This window comes from Myotis yumanensis, unplaced genomic scaffold (genome assembly GCF_028538775.1).
Source record: "Myotis yumanensis isolate MYYU_CA2020_CCGP unplaced genomic scaffold, mMyoYum1.0.hap1 SCAF_15, whole genome shotgun sequence".
Classification (NCBI taxonomy): domain Eukaryota; kingdom Metazoa; phylum Chordata; class Mammalia; order Chiroptera; family Vespertilionidae; genus Myotis; species Myotis yumanensis.
The window spans coordinates 6,683,045-6,697,029 of record NW_027223766.1 but is presented as its reverse complement, the minus strand read 5'-3'; the positions used below and the strand labels follow the sequence as shown (position 1 = coordinate 6,697,029).

Below are 13,985 nucleotides of genomic sequence, written 5' to 3'. Positions count from 1 at the left end.
AGCCATTCTAGCAGGTGTGAGGTGGTACCTCGCGGGGGTTCGGATGTGCATTTCCAGGATGCTGAGCACCTTCCCACGGACCTCCTGTCTGTCCTCTTTGGAAAAATGTCTATGCAGATCCTCAGCCCCCCCTTCTTATTTCTGTCCTTAGCACATGTCACTCTCTAATACACTATGTTTCTCGCTTATTTGTTTACTTCCCCTAGTCGAGGGTAAGCTCCAAGATGCGAGCGATTGTCTAACTTGCTTACTGCTGTTCTTGGGGTTAGAACAATGCTGGCACACAGCTCTCACAGCGTGTTTATTCAATCACAGAACTGCTCAGTACAGGTCCCAGCGGTTCTCAACCTGTGGGTCGCGACCCCTTTGGGGGTCGAACAACCCTTTCACAAGGATCGCCTAAGACCATCGGAAAACACATATATAATTACATATTGTTTTTGTGATTAATCACTATGCTTTAATTATGTTCAATTTGTAACAATGAAATTGGCGGTCACCACAACATGAGGAACTGTATTAAAGGGTCGCGGCATTAGGAAGGTTGAGAACCACTGGGTTACACTATCCCAAACAAAGGGGAAAAGGGTACAAAAAAGGGGAAGGGAGGTACAGCTAGGGAAATTCTAACAAACAAGAGCTACAATTATAGCTTTCATTGTCTTCTTTCAGTCGTTTATTCAGTTTTCTCACTGTACCCCTGGTGACCATTTGGGCTGTACAAAGGAGGGAAGGCACCAAGCAAAGTCCACTCATTGCTCACGAGGCTCCTCCCTTGCTCTGGGGTCTCTGCTCTCCTGGAGCCCCAGGAGCACCGCATCTGCCTCCAGTAAAGTCGTGTCTGTGGTCGCTCCCAGGAACCTGGACGTAAGCTCAAGGTCCAGCAGCCGCAGACGGACTCTGGCTCCTATCTGGTATTTCCTAAATAGAAAAAAGAAATCCATTAATTCTGCATAAAATGAAAAACTAGTTTATAATACAAATTCTAATTCTGATTTGTATTGGCTTAAGATAAAAAAATGAACACCAGTATCTAATAATTTTTGACATAAAAGTAATTTAGTTATGTCAGAATTTTCATCTTAAAGTTGCTTTTAAAGATTCTTATAATCAAAATAAAAATGTTTTCCAAGCTGAAATTCAAACAAGTTGGTTCTTGAAATTGACATTTCTTTTAATATGTCATCATTCATTTATAAAGTTGGAGAGTATCAAGGTGACAAAAAAGGTTTTCAGATACAATTTTCTTCTAAAATTAAAATCTTCTTTTAAAGGAAATTTTATAAAAGCAAAATTGAAAACAGAATCTAAGTGCAAAGTACTTAATGACGGGGACTGATTGTAATTAAAGAGTAATCCGGTGATAACATGCATGATGGCTCAGTTTGATCAGTAACATGGCCAAGTAACACAGCACCAAATAAAAACTGACATTCACCTTTCTTCCTTGATCAACTATTTTAAGAGTTTAACATCAGCATTACAGAGAGGTATGGGAGAGTGAAAATATCCTAAACAAGTAAAAAACACAAATCTTTAAAAATCAAAATATCTACTTCAAATACTTTAAGTTAATTTTAAAATTAAAGTAAGTCCACATATGCAGAAAATGAAGAAACAAAGTTCTCCCCAAAGCCGCTGGAAAACGATTTTGGTGGAAATATCATGAACACGATGCCTGGCGAGGTATTCTGAAGGAATTTATGAATGGTCCATGAAATAAACACTTAGGCTATTTGACTTGTTATTTTTCTAATTCTAGAAGTTATGTCCGTTTGTAAAGTTTGGAGAACAGTAATGTTGGTCGCATTTCCTAGCCCCTCCAAAGGATGTATGTGTGCGCGCGCACATGCGCGCTTGACAGCAGAGATCACATTTTCTGTATATTTTTAAAAATGAAAGAGAAGATGGAGACATCGCTTTATTCCTAGAAAATGACAACTACAGAGTGTACTCCATAGGACGCAGCCCCTGGGGAAGTGAGGTGAGTTCCAGCAAGGTGAAGCCGACGCCATTTCCCACATCACTGGCTCACGGGACGCTTTCGCTTGTCTTTCACAGCACAGGGGTCGGTTAACCAGCGTTCATTCATGTGGACCTGCCTTCCCTCCTCCCTGCAACACCCAACGAGTTAGCAAGTTTTACTCGTTTCTGGACACAGATATTTCTGCAACTAGCCCCTCAAGTCCCACAGCGCCTGGCGAAAGCTGAGGTATGACAAGACCTCCCGGGGCCGCCCTGAATGCTGAGGTGGAAATGGCCGAGCCACGCATCGTCCTCCTCTGCCCCTTGGCTCCTGTTGCCGGCGCTGCTGGACCTGCCATCTCTCTGCGTCCTACTGGCTCTTAAACACCAGGCCCACGGCCTCAGACGCCCTCCAGAGAGCCGCGGCACCACGACACCACGACACGCCTTGTCAGACGAAGGGTTGGCCCTGATGCCCAGGAAGACAGAGGCTCTGCAGTCCTGGACTTGGACGCCAACCCGAGCCACGCAGCGAGCGTCCTGGCCAGAACCTTGGTGGGCTGCTTTCTCTAAACCACAGCTTCCTCAGGCTACGGGAGACCCGGGCCTCTGCAGGCTGTGGTGGGAACGCGCAGCCCGTCAGCACGAATGCCAGTGGGGCCTCACTGCCTGTACCGGTGGCCTGTGCGCCTCTGGTCTCCTGTTAGACTGCGCGCCCCACGATCTGGCTGTACTGATCCGTGTCCGAGATGCCAAAGCGGCAGGTACTCAGATTTCAAATGAACAAGACGCTCGCTGATAAGAGCTGGCAGCGGGCGATGGTCTGGAAAGTCTAGTTTCCTGGCTTCGGCAGCTGTGTGGACGGTGTATCCACTCAACCTCTCTGAAACCTGCCTGGCAGTGTGATGGTAAATGCTAGTTCTCTTCTCCTTCTATTGTTCGTAACTGGTCTATTTCTTTTTCTTTGTTTTTAGGGGCATTACTCACAGATGGATTACAACCAGCCATGGGGGGGCACAGTGACTGTTAAGCAGAGACGAACGGGTCCCGATCACTGGGAAGACCTCTGAGCACAGGAAGCCCTCCGTGCAGATGGTTCTGTCATACAAACGCGGCAGTCCCAGCTCAACAATGAAACAGCAACACCACGAGGGCCAGTGTATTGGTACCTACAAGAGACAAAACTGGCCCCATTTTTTGATGCAGCAGCGATAATAATATGATAGCTTTGCCTTCATCTCTAAGAATTATGGAAATTCTGCAACCTGCTCAGTGAGCCGGTAAAGAAGATGAAAAGCCAAGTGCAGGCCTGCACGTGTGCTGAACGAAGGAAGAGTCACCCAAATGGACAGGAAGCAAAACAAAAGAGTCTACAAGATCCTCTGACTTCTGCTATCGGGAGTACAGCAGTCCCCCTTTATCTGCAGGGGACACATTCCCAGACCCCCTGAAACCATGGAGGGTGTGAACCTGAAACGTGCTATGTTTCTCTCCAACCCTTACCTATGATGCTGCTGAGTTTATACATTAGGCACAGTAGGAGGTGAACAATAACTAATAATAAAGCACAATATAGCAATACACTGCAATGCAGGTTAGGTGAGCAGCGTTGGGCCATTAGGACGTCAATAAGGGCTACTGAACACCAGGACTTCGATCCCTGAACAGGGATCTGATCCCGGTCTACCCAGCTGGCGGGAGCATCCACAGTGCGAAGGCGCTGGGCACAGGGACAAGCCATGTGCCAGGCGGGATGGAGGGGCAGCAGGGGATTTCATGAAGCTACTCAGAACAGTGAGCGACTGAAAACCTAGGAATTGTTTATTTCTGCAATTTTCAGTTTAATGTTTTTGGACCAAGGTTGAGTGTGGGTAACTGGGTGGGGGGGGAGGGGTGGTTGTTACTGTAGCTGGTTTACCATTATGGTTGGTGCCAGATTTTTACCTGTGTCACAGTTACTCCTATGTAAGCGTTACCTTCCCTCTCAGCCTGTGAGCCGGTGAGGCAGGGAAGTGGTCACGGCTGTCTCCCACAGGAGGCGATGCACACATCTCACCTCCTGGAACCCTCTGAACAGTGGTGGCCACACTTCCCATCACATCGGAGGCACCTGGGGTGTTTGCTTAAAATGCAAATGGAGGGGAGCAACCCCAGAATGACCTGGCGAGCAGGGGTGGGACCTGGGAATCCCAGCCCCCCATGATTCCGATGCTGTCTGCTCTGTCACCTTCCCTGTGACAGTCCTGCAGGAGGGCAGACAGCCCACCCAAAGGGCCAGCAAGACGAGGACCACGGACAGAACTCTGTGGCCCATTAACCACCTTCCAGGTTAGCAGATGTTCTCCCTAAGTCAGCGGTTCTCAACCTTCTGGCCCTTTAAACACAGTTCCTCATGTTGTGACCCAACCATAAAATTATTTTCATTGCTACTTCATAACTTTAATGTTGCTACTGTTATGAATCGTAATGTAAATATCTGATATGCAGGATGGTCTTAGGCGACCCCTGTGAAAGGGTCGTTCGACCACCAAAGGGGTTGCGACCCACAGGTTGAGAACCGCTGCCCTAAGTGATGACAGAGTCTTGTAGGGTCAGTAATTTAGACAAAAAAAGTCAGGCAATGACCACACGAATTGGAGGAGTGCACCTGGAGTCCCTTCCAGAAAGGCCTGGCAGCCTGTCGCTCTGGGAAACGTTCTCCCTCAAAGGAGCGGCAGCCATTCAGAGGAATTTACCGTCTTTCACTGCGAAACTCTTTATTAAAGGGGAAGAAAGAAGTCATGTATTTCTGAGAACTCCATTTCTGCCCATGTAATTCAAAAAATTTTTTCTGATTGACTTTTAGAGAGAACGAGGAAGGGGGAGAGGGAGAGGGAGAGGGAGAGGAGAGAAACATCCATCTGCTGTTCCACTGATTTATGATTCATTGGTTGCTTCTGACCTGGATTGAACCCGCACCTTGTGCATTGGGTTGGCGCTCTAACCACTAGCCAGGCTCTGCCATTGCAATCGAGGTGAGCTTCCAGGACCGCAGTCTGAACCCCGATACTACAGAGTCTCCCCCGCTGGGCTTCCACTGTCCACAGACAAGATTAAAGTGCAGATGCCAGGAAACTTCCCAGATTGCTTGTGCAGTCTATACACGGTCACTTTATTCAAAGATGTTGGCCTGAGTATGAACAGCCGGAAGAGACCGTGCAGAGCTTAAAAACAAGGGCTCTGGAACCAGTGGACGATGCACGTCATCATCCAGAACCACAGGAAGGCTGGCTGAGTGGCAAATCTACAACTAGAAGGAAAGAGACAAGCATACCGAGACTCAGAGGAGGAGCAGTGCTGAAGTAAAATACTAAGGTGCGGAGTGCATGCGGAGCGGGCTGGCGGCTGAGGGCGCGGTTGTCGTTTTCAATTGGGAGCGAGTCTCTAGGGACCCAGACTCATACGGGAGAAGCGGGACTGTCTGGTATCCGTCAGAACCTTAGGGCAGCTTTCTCTCTGAGGGGCTTGTAGCGATTACCCAGACACTGAGAAGCAAAGCCTCTGAGGCAGGACTGAGAGCAGCCATAACTGCTAGCCCCGCCCTGTTGATCCTGTGGGACCTGCCACGCCCAAGCCCTGCAGGGAGGCTTTTGCTGGATAGCCGCAGGCAAAGGCTAGATTAGCACATTTAACTCTTCTTCTGGAGCATTCTCTTGTTCTTTCATTTGGGGGTCATTTTTTGTCACCCCATTTTGGCTGCCTGTTTGGGTTTGTTTCTATGTATTAGGTAGATCTGCTACGACTCCCAATTTTTAGTACAGGACAATGTTAGACGCAGTTTCTGACTGGCCCTGTGTACCCTGTTTGGAGTTATCAGCAATCCACAGCTTGTGGCTCCCTCAGCTGGGTGTCTTTGGAAAGGACCAAGATGTGCACTAGGGTCTGCTTTTCCTAGCCCAGGGCCCGGAATCAGATCAGGCGAAGACTCAAAGCCTCCAGAGATCCATTTCTGCCTGCAGTCTGATTGTTATCAGCCCTGACTAGCCTCATGCTATAGACCACAGCGTTGGGCAACTGCTTCCCCCCTAAGCAGCATGAGGGAATGGCTCGGCATAGGAATCCTGGGTGGCTGCCCTCCAAGCTCCAACCCCAGAGTCCCCAACCCTGGACTCTCCTCACAGAGCTCCAGTCCGCTCTGCCCTCCCTCTCCCGGAGCCCAAGGTGAGTGGCTGCACATGAAATTTTGTGTGTTGGACCTATAAAAGGAGTGACTTCATTTCCAGCCTTCTCTCCCTGGCAGACATCAACCTTACTGCTTTTCACAGCCAGATGTTCTGTGGGCACCTTTCTCAGTTCTGGTGCTCTAGACTGGGGAGCCCAGCTTGGGGTTTAGACCCCAGAGTTCTCAGTGGGAAACCTCCACAGCTGAGATATCCCTCCAGACGTGCAGCTGCTGTCTGTGGGAACCTGGCCATCCCTTTTGCATCTCCGTGCTTCCTACCAGCCTCTGTGGACTCCACTTTCTGTCCCAGGTTATCAGGGTTCTCTCCAGCTAGTCTTCATTTGATTTATCAGGGTGTTTTGGGTTTTTTTTGTATTTTAGTTGTATTATCAGTTTGGTCCTGGGAGAGTGTCAAGTGTAGCTTCCACTTACTCTGTCCAAGACATTTTCTAATAGATATAAGACACAAGGCCATACATACGTAAAGAAGAAATTTTTCTTTCATTACTCCTAGTCAATTAATGAAGTTTAACTTTAATAGAAATAAATAATGACAGGTATTAAAAGGAGAACTTGGGCCACAGCAGCATTATATTTCAATTGCAAAATAATGAAAAGAAAAATCAAGAAAATGTAAATAACACAGGAACCAGCGTACGAACATTATCTGAAGGGCCCACCGCTTGAATACACCAGATGTGCTGGAGATGTTTAGAGGTACGTCTTGGTGGTCAGGATATCGGGATGATGTTTAGAGGGGATGGGATGAAGATATTCTGTGATGCAGAGAACTCTTCTGTACACGCCGTCCTGCCTCTGAACTAGACATCGAGCCTGATACTGTGTCTACCGAAGATAAACAGTGGTGTGCTTTTAATACAAGTTTAAGAGTACACTGAATTCCTAAGAATGTGATTACAGTGCAAACTGATGTTCAGAACCTTAGCAAGTGTTGCTCACTGTTCAGAAAATTGCATAACCAGAAGCAACACCTCCGTTTCATTTTTGTGTTGTGCTATGTGTGCTGAATGTCCCTTACTTGCAGTTTAACTTTGCTTAATCTTTGCACTGACAGGAGACCAGTCTCCTCTATACCTATCATCTAAAAACATCTGATTTTTTTTTTTTTTTAAATCCTCACCCGAGGATATTTTCCCATTGATTTTCAGAGAGAGTGAGAGAGAGGGAAAGACAGAGAGAAATATCGATGTGAGAAAAACATCAATTGTTTGTCTCCTGCATGTTCCCCAACCAGGGCCTGGGCCAGGGAGGAGCCTGCAACCAAGGTATGTGCCCTTGACCGTAACTGAACCGGTACCCTTCGGTCCGCAGACCAACACTCTATCAGCTGAGCCAAATGAATGATGTCCCTACCTTTCAATGCAATGCACTGAAACTTAATTACAATATCAATAAACCAAAACACAGAGACCCAACGTAACTTTCTGTGATTAACGGAAACACTCTATATAATGTGATTATTGAGCAGTTGAAATAGGGCTAGTCTGACTGAGGAATTAAACTTTTAAATTACATTTTATTTTATTTCATTTTGATTTAAATAGCCATGTGACTATGCAGCTCTAGACAGTGTCAAAGTGACAATAAAAATAGTAAGATATTTTCCTACAACATATCAATGTGTACTGTGGCAGAAAGGCTAGTTTTACAGGAAAATAGCACTTTGAAACAGTTTGTTATAGTAAGTAACTACTAATTAGAATCAGCAATAATAAACAACCAGATCCACGTTTGCCATTCCTACCCGCCCCCCCCACAAACATTTCTCTCCTTTCTGTTGATTTTTGTATTCTTCCTCAAATCTTCCTGTGACATTGTACTAGACACACAGCAACAGTACTGTCTTATTAGCTATAGAGGTTAAATGAAATTCTCCAGAAGGACACTTCCCCATGCTGCAGACATAAAGTTAAGCTACATGGATGTCAAGTCCTTGCTTAAGGCCACCAAGAGGTCTGAGAGGAGCCACAGATGCTTTCCTCTTCCTTTTCTTAAGTTCTCAATTACCTGCGACTTCTTGCAAGAACTGTAAACTTAATCCCTTCGGGGCTGTAAGAATTTACTACTTCATATAGTCTTATAATGTCTTCCCTTTGAAATAAAATGTAAGCAATGTTGCTGCCATCCAACCCATTATTTTAATTGCTCCCCATTAGAAAAATACTACTTTCAGGGATAGCAAATACCATTGAATTAAAAATTATTGGAAAAAATCTCCACAGCTTCATGCAATGTTTTCTGTTGTGTGTTTTTTTGTTTGTTTTTTACATCTTTTTTTTTAATTAGGAAAAAAAACCCCAGATATTTATTTTTCAGAAATCTTGTATTTCATATTAAAACCACTGAACGCTGCTGTCTTGAAAGGCAAACAGATGTGTCCAGTGAGCACATCAAAGTGAAGCGAGCCTTGGTGTGTTCCTTCGTTTACCTTCACGTGCTTGCTGTGGCCGCTGGCTGTGAACGCCAGCCCGAATGGACTCACGCCGGCCTTCCGGGACTGCCGTCTTCCCCGGCACTTTTCAGACCGTATGCCGTGTAAATGAGCTTGTGTGTCTGAGCCCTTTAGGAAAAGGGCAATGAAATCTGGTTTAGCGTTTTTGTGTTAGAAACATGGTCTAAGGCTTTCCTCTGGAGAGGCTTTTGACGTCCCTTCCACAGACTCTTCAGCATCTGCCAGTGCCGCTGGGGGGCTCTCATACTAGTTAGTAGATGGAAACGCAGAGTCTCTGACTAGTTCTTTCATACAAATACATCAGATAACACAAAGCTGACAATTACAAGGCCCGGACTGAACCTCCGTAGCCAAAGAGAATATTGTGAGGAATTCTGACTTTGCTAGTCAATTTAGCTGTCTTGCTGTAATCGTAACTCTTAGAGGTTGTAAAAATAGCTCTTTTGAAATTATTAACCATCTATGTTTTCATCCAATTAAGTTAAAATAGTTTAGAACTTTTTCTGATTTCCTTACAATTCCTATTTAAAATTTCAAGACTTAAAAAAATAATTTTTTTTCTTTTTTGAAGAGAAAAAATGATAATGTTACTAATGGCTTAATTAACACCAGTTTGTTTTTTCTAATTCTGACAAATGTTTACTGTAGTATTGATCTACATGTGAAGCCAGCAACTGACATGTGTGTGTGTGTGTGTGTGTGTGTGTGAGAGAGAGAGAGAGAGAGAATATGTGTGTATCTTGTGTGTACTTTGTTTTTTAAATGAACGGTCTAGGCATTTCTCATCATTAAATAGCAGTGTTAGAACAGACCTAAGGACTTTTGCAGTTCTATAACTTTATTCTACTTTTATCCAATTTAAGTGTTTGAAAACTGATATAGTGTAGAGTGATATTATGTGTAAAATTGATTAAATATATATACAAAATACAAACATTTAAGACTTTTAATTGGCTACATCAAATATTGTTATAGCCTTAAACACTCAATTAACAATTAACCTTTAGATGGGACCACTTGGCGTGTTTGGTTTGGTCTCACTTTTCAGAGCACGACCTGCCGTGTTTCCTTGACCGTCCAACCTGCTGCTTCCTTCTGTGGCTGCCTGTCCAGACCCTCTCTCACTGCACGCTCCACACTGTACCCGCAAGCACAGCAGCCACAGTTACCAAAACAAAGACAGAGAGCTCCTAAAGTTCTACAGTTCTGCAGATTTCCACTCATTAAAATTTAAAATACAGCACAAACCTTAAGTCCTCATTTATTATCCCAGTCATTAGAAGATGTAAGTAGGAAACAAAAGTTACTATAATCATAACTTCTGCTACCTGAATTATTACAAAAGCCCCTTGAAAAAACTAATGCTTATTCCTTTAAAAACAATACAAAGGTTGACTATCAACTAGGTGAAAACAAACACACATAGCAACCTGTAGCTAGAAACCTACACACCCTCAGGTAACAAGCAAGGGATAGTGCTCATCCTTATCTGCATCATCATAGAGAAGGATTTTAATCTGTTTCTGCAACTCTAATATAAATGTGTGATTTTGTTTTCTTTTAAACCAAGTTCCTGCTAATCGGTATTTTGTGCCACAACAAACAGAAAAGTTCTGTTTAAGCATTCATTTATTTTATGAAATGTGAAAATGAAACATTTTAACATGTCCAACAATAAATGCCCTTTTTAATAATGTGGACTATACAGATAATTACATATGACATCAATGACGACAGTTAAACTCTTTTCTCAGAGTTAAAAAATCAGGTGTGCTAAGGAATTTGGGAAAGGACAATCCTATCAGCTAACAACCATACTGCCTATTTTTAGAAAAAAAAGTGTTGCTGATCAGAATATGAATATATATATATATATATATATATATATATATATATACTGGAAAACAACTTTGTTTGTCTCATATTTGATATTTAAAACCTGCAATTCTAGCTTTGCCTGTCTATGTAACGTCTAGTCTGTACACTTGTTAGGGAAATTAAAGATATACTAGTATATCAAAACAATCCCAAAAAGTACAGAGGGAACGGAGGAGGCAATGCTTTCGGGCACCTGAGATATGCTGAGAACTAAAACTGGGACCCAAGTTGGAGCTATTATTTTGTCATCTAAGCAAAAGGGCTTATATTTTGTGGTGTATAATTTTTATTTTATGAGAGAAGAAAATATATACATTTACTGCCAGAGACAAGGTTTGTTGGTATAGAACAGAGGAAGAGTTAGAGAAAGATCAAGGTTTGACTGTGGCTGAGTCTTTTAATCTTGTTTCTTGGCTGTCGGACTTACCAAATAAGTATTGTGTTTGTTTCAACAAACACCTCCCAACATCTACAGGAGGCAAGGAGAAACCAAAGGAAAGAGAGGCTCTCTCACCCCCCAACCCACAGAGGCAGCCTGAGGGAGAAGCTGGCCACTGGCCATTTCCTGGGGGGAGGCAGAGTTCTCAGCAGGTGGGTCCCCACACCTGTGCTCTCTCAACCAGAGGGCAGACTTCCTCGGATGCCTTTGGGAAGCCAAACACTTAAGAGACCGTTGTTGCAATGGCTTGTGTGGGCTGCAGGGGTCAGAGCGAAAACTCTTTCCTGCAAGAATCAGACCCAGGCTGCCATCCAGAGGTCTCAACAGCCTGCTTTGCGGGACAAGACCCAAAGTCATGGGGGGTGGGGGGGGCGCAGACACCGCCCAGTGCTGACAGGGCTGACGCCAGGTTGGCTGTAGAAGGACCCCTAGGGCTTGAAATATAGGCCCTGGTTAATATCTGCCCTTTGAACCCCAAACTGGGTACATTTATTAAACACTCCAGTTCATGCCCCTTATTGAAAACTAGAGGCCCAGTGCACGACATTCGTGCACTCAGGGGGGTCCCTCAGCCCAGCCTGCACCCTCTCGCAGTCCAGGAGCCCTCGGGGGATGTCCAGAGCGGGCCTAAGCCGTCAGTCGGACATCCTTAGCGCTGTAGAGGAGGCGGGAGAGGCTCCTGCCACCACCGCTGCACCCACCAGCTATGAGCCCGGCTTCTGGCTGAGCGGCACTCCCCCTGTGAGAGCGCACTGACCACCAGGGGGCAGCTCCTGCATTGAGCATCTGTGCTCTGGTGGTCAGTGCACGTCAGAGCAACCGGTCATTCTGTGGTTCGATTTGCATATTAGCCTTTTATTGTATAGGACTGAGGGCACTGAAGCCTAAGAAGTTCTGTGAAATTAACAAGAAAAAAGACAACCGACTACATAGTCTAGGAAGTATGTCATTTAAAGGCACTTAGGTGACACAGTGGTTTTGGATCATTGCAAAGTCAGTAAGAGTCAACAATGTGGCTTTGCTCCCTAATCAGTTACCTCGGGATTAGGTGGAATTAGCACTAGTATATATCCTGCATCATACCCCGTCTCCCTCCTCCGCACTGTGCTGCACGCGGGGCAGCGCGGCCCAGGGCCACGGATGGCGGCCTGTCCTGAGGACAACAGTGAAAGAACTGGTATTAAGCTGCATGAAGAACTTAAGGGAGGAAGGGCATTCAGCACACTGGGGGAGAGGGGAAGGAAAAGAGGTATTTACTGCGTGTGTCTGCCTTGTGTGCCGCAAGAAAGCAGAAATGAGAGAAATGGGTAGAAGTCCGAGGAGGCCGACTTAGCAGGTTTCAGGTCAATCTGAGGAAGAACGTCAGCCGGCCTGGCTGAAAGGGAATGGCCTGTTTGTGTGTTAATGGAGGAAATGGCAGGGAATTTCCAGATGGATGATCTCAGGGCAAAGGAGTTTCAATTTAGTCAGGGCTGATTAGATGCATCAACTCCTTCCATTTCCAGCATTCTGACAGACTCAGAGTGCCAGGTAGGTCTTCCAGCCTCAGAGAGCAGAGAGCTGGATGGCCAATCAGAAAAGAACAGCCAAACAGTCAGAGGGAGGTCGGGTGTGCAGCAAACACGCTCAATCGGGGGCACCTTTCAGCACTAAGCTTGTAGACCAGAGCAGGCATGCGTTAATGACCCCCACACGCAGCGGCCGGCCTCAGTTCCAGGGAGCAGCAGCTGCTACACGTGACTAGCTTGTCCATCTGGCTCACACCGAAAGCTAAAGATGACTCTAGTCGTGACTGCTGGTGAGATGGCCATTTCAGAGAGAACACACACTTCACTGACAGGAAAAAGAGCTATTGGACCCCTCCCTAGGCAGGCAATTTCTAAATTATCCTCTTAGTATGTAAATGAGAAGAGACTTGAAAAGGCCAAACACAGCTATCTTTTTCTATGACCTGTTACTATCTTTAAGAAATCTGTGTTCACGTGGACTTTTGAATTTCTACTTCCCAGTGTTGCACTACACCATACACATCAGGCACTGGACAGGCTGTTGGAAAAAACCAGAGTAAATATATGTTCTCGATGCTACTGAACTTCTGCAACTGGCTCTGTAAGCTGGGGTCTGCACTATACGTCTTGCTACCCCACCATCAGTCGTCACACCTGCTCCTGAACTTGGCGTCCCACCTCACAGCAGCACCCACGTACTTTAGTCCTGAGAGCAGCCTAGGCGTTGAGCAGCTGAGTGTGTGACTCAGAAGGCTTTGGGAATTCCCTGTTCTCCGGGTCATTCCCATCAGAACAGGAGCGTGGCTACACAGAGACCCGGGGCTCATGCTGGCAGGTCGATGGTCTTGCTGTTTCCCATCTGAGAAATGAAAGTGTTTCTGAGCAGACTGGCATCTGCAGGGTGACTTGGTGCTACATGCTAGTAAAGTATTGTGAAGAGGAAAATATCCCTGGAATAAAATTCTGCAAAAAAAGTAATATCACACACAGCAGAGGTTTACAGTTGTGAGTACGCAAAAAACAGTTTATTCTTGTATTATTACTTATTAACACCTTAAGCGCCGTGTCAGTCACCGGTGAAAATCGGATATCGGTGAAATCGGATATTGCGGGCTAAACGGAAAGGAAGGCAAAACAGGCTTGGCACTTAATGTGTTACTTATTGGATTATTTTCCATACAAACAATTGTAAAAACTACTTTTGCCCCATCCTGTATTTGTTACTTAAAATAGTAAATAAAAGTTTTTTTGTTTGTTTTTGTTTAGTATATGGTTCTGATTACTTCCTTGTGATAAGATAATATATTATCTTAAAGCTTTTACTTCCCAAAACAAATATTCAAAAAATACTAAAATTCCAAAAGAACAGTGTTAGGTTAGCATATGACTAATATAAGTATCTCTGAATAAATTCTTATGCTTTTAAAGTAAGACAGGGTAGAAGAGTGAATTAAAATTTTCCTTCACAACAGAAAGGGATTAGTGGTCCATAATAGGAAATTCTTAACTCTGATGAGCGTT

At 44.9% G+C, this 13,985-nt stretch overlaps 1 protein-coding gene across 1 annotated transcript in view; it reads right to left on the bottom strand.

Moving 5' to 3' along the window:
• Positions 1-288: 288 nt before the first annotated feature.
• Positions 289-13,985, bottom strand: part of MRPS28 (mitochondrial ribosomal protein S28) — a 93,260-nt gene continuing 79,563 nt past the window's right edge. Inside the window, exon 3 of the mRNA XM_070392650.1 lies at positions 289-921. Within this exon, the coding sequence (XP_070248751.1) occupies positions 753-921 (169 nt within the window). The 3' untranslated portion in view covers positions 289-752. The remainder of the gene's footprint in view (positions 922-13,985) is intronic.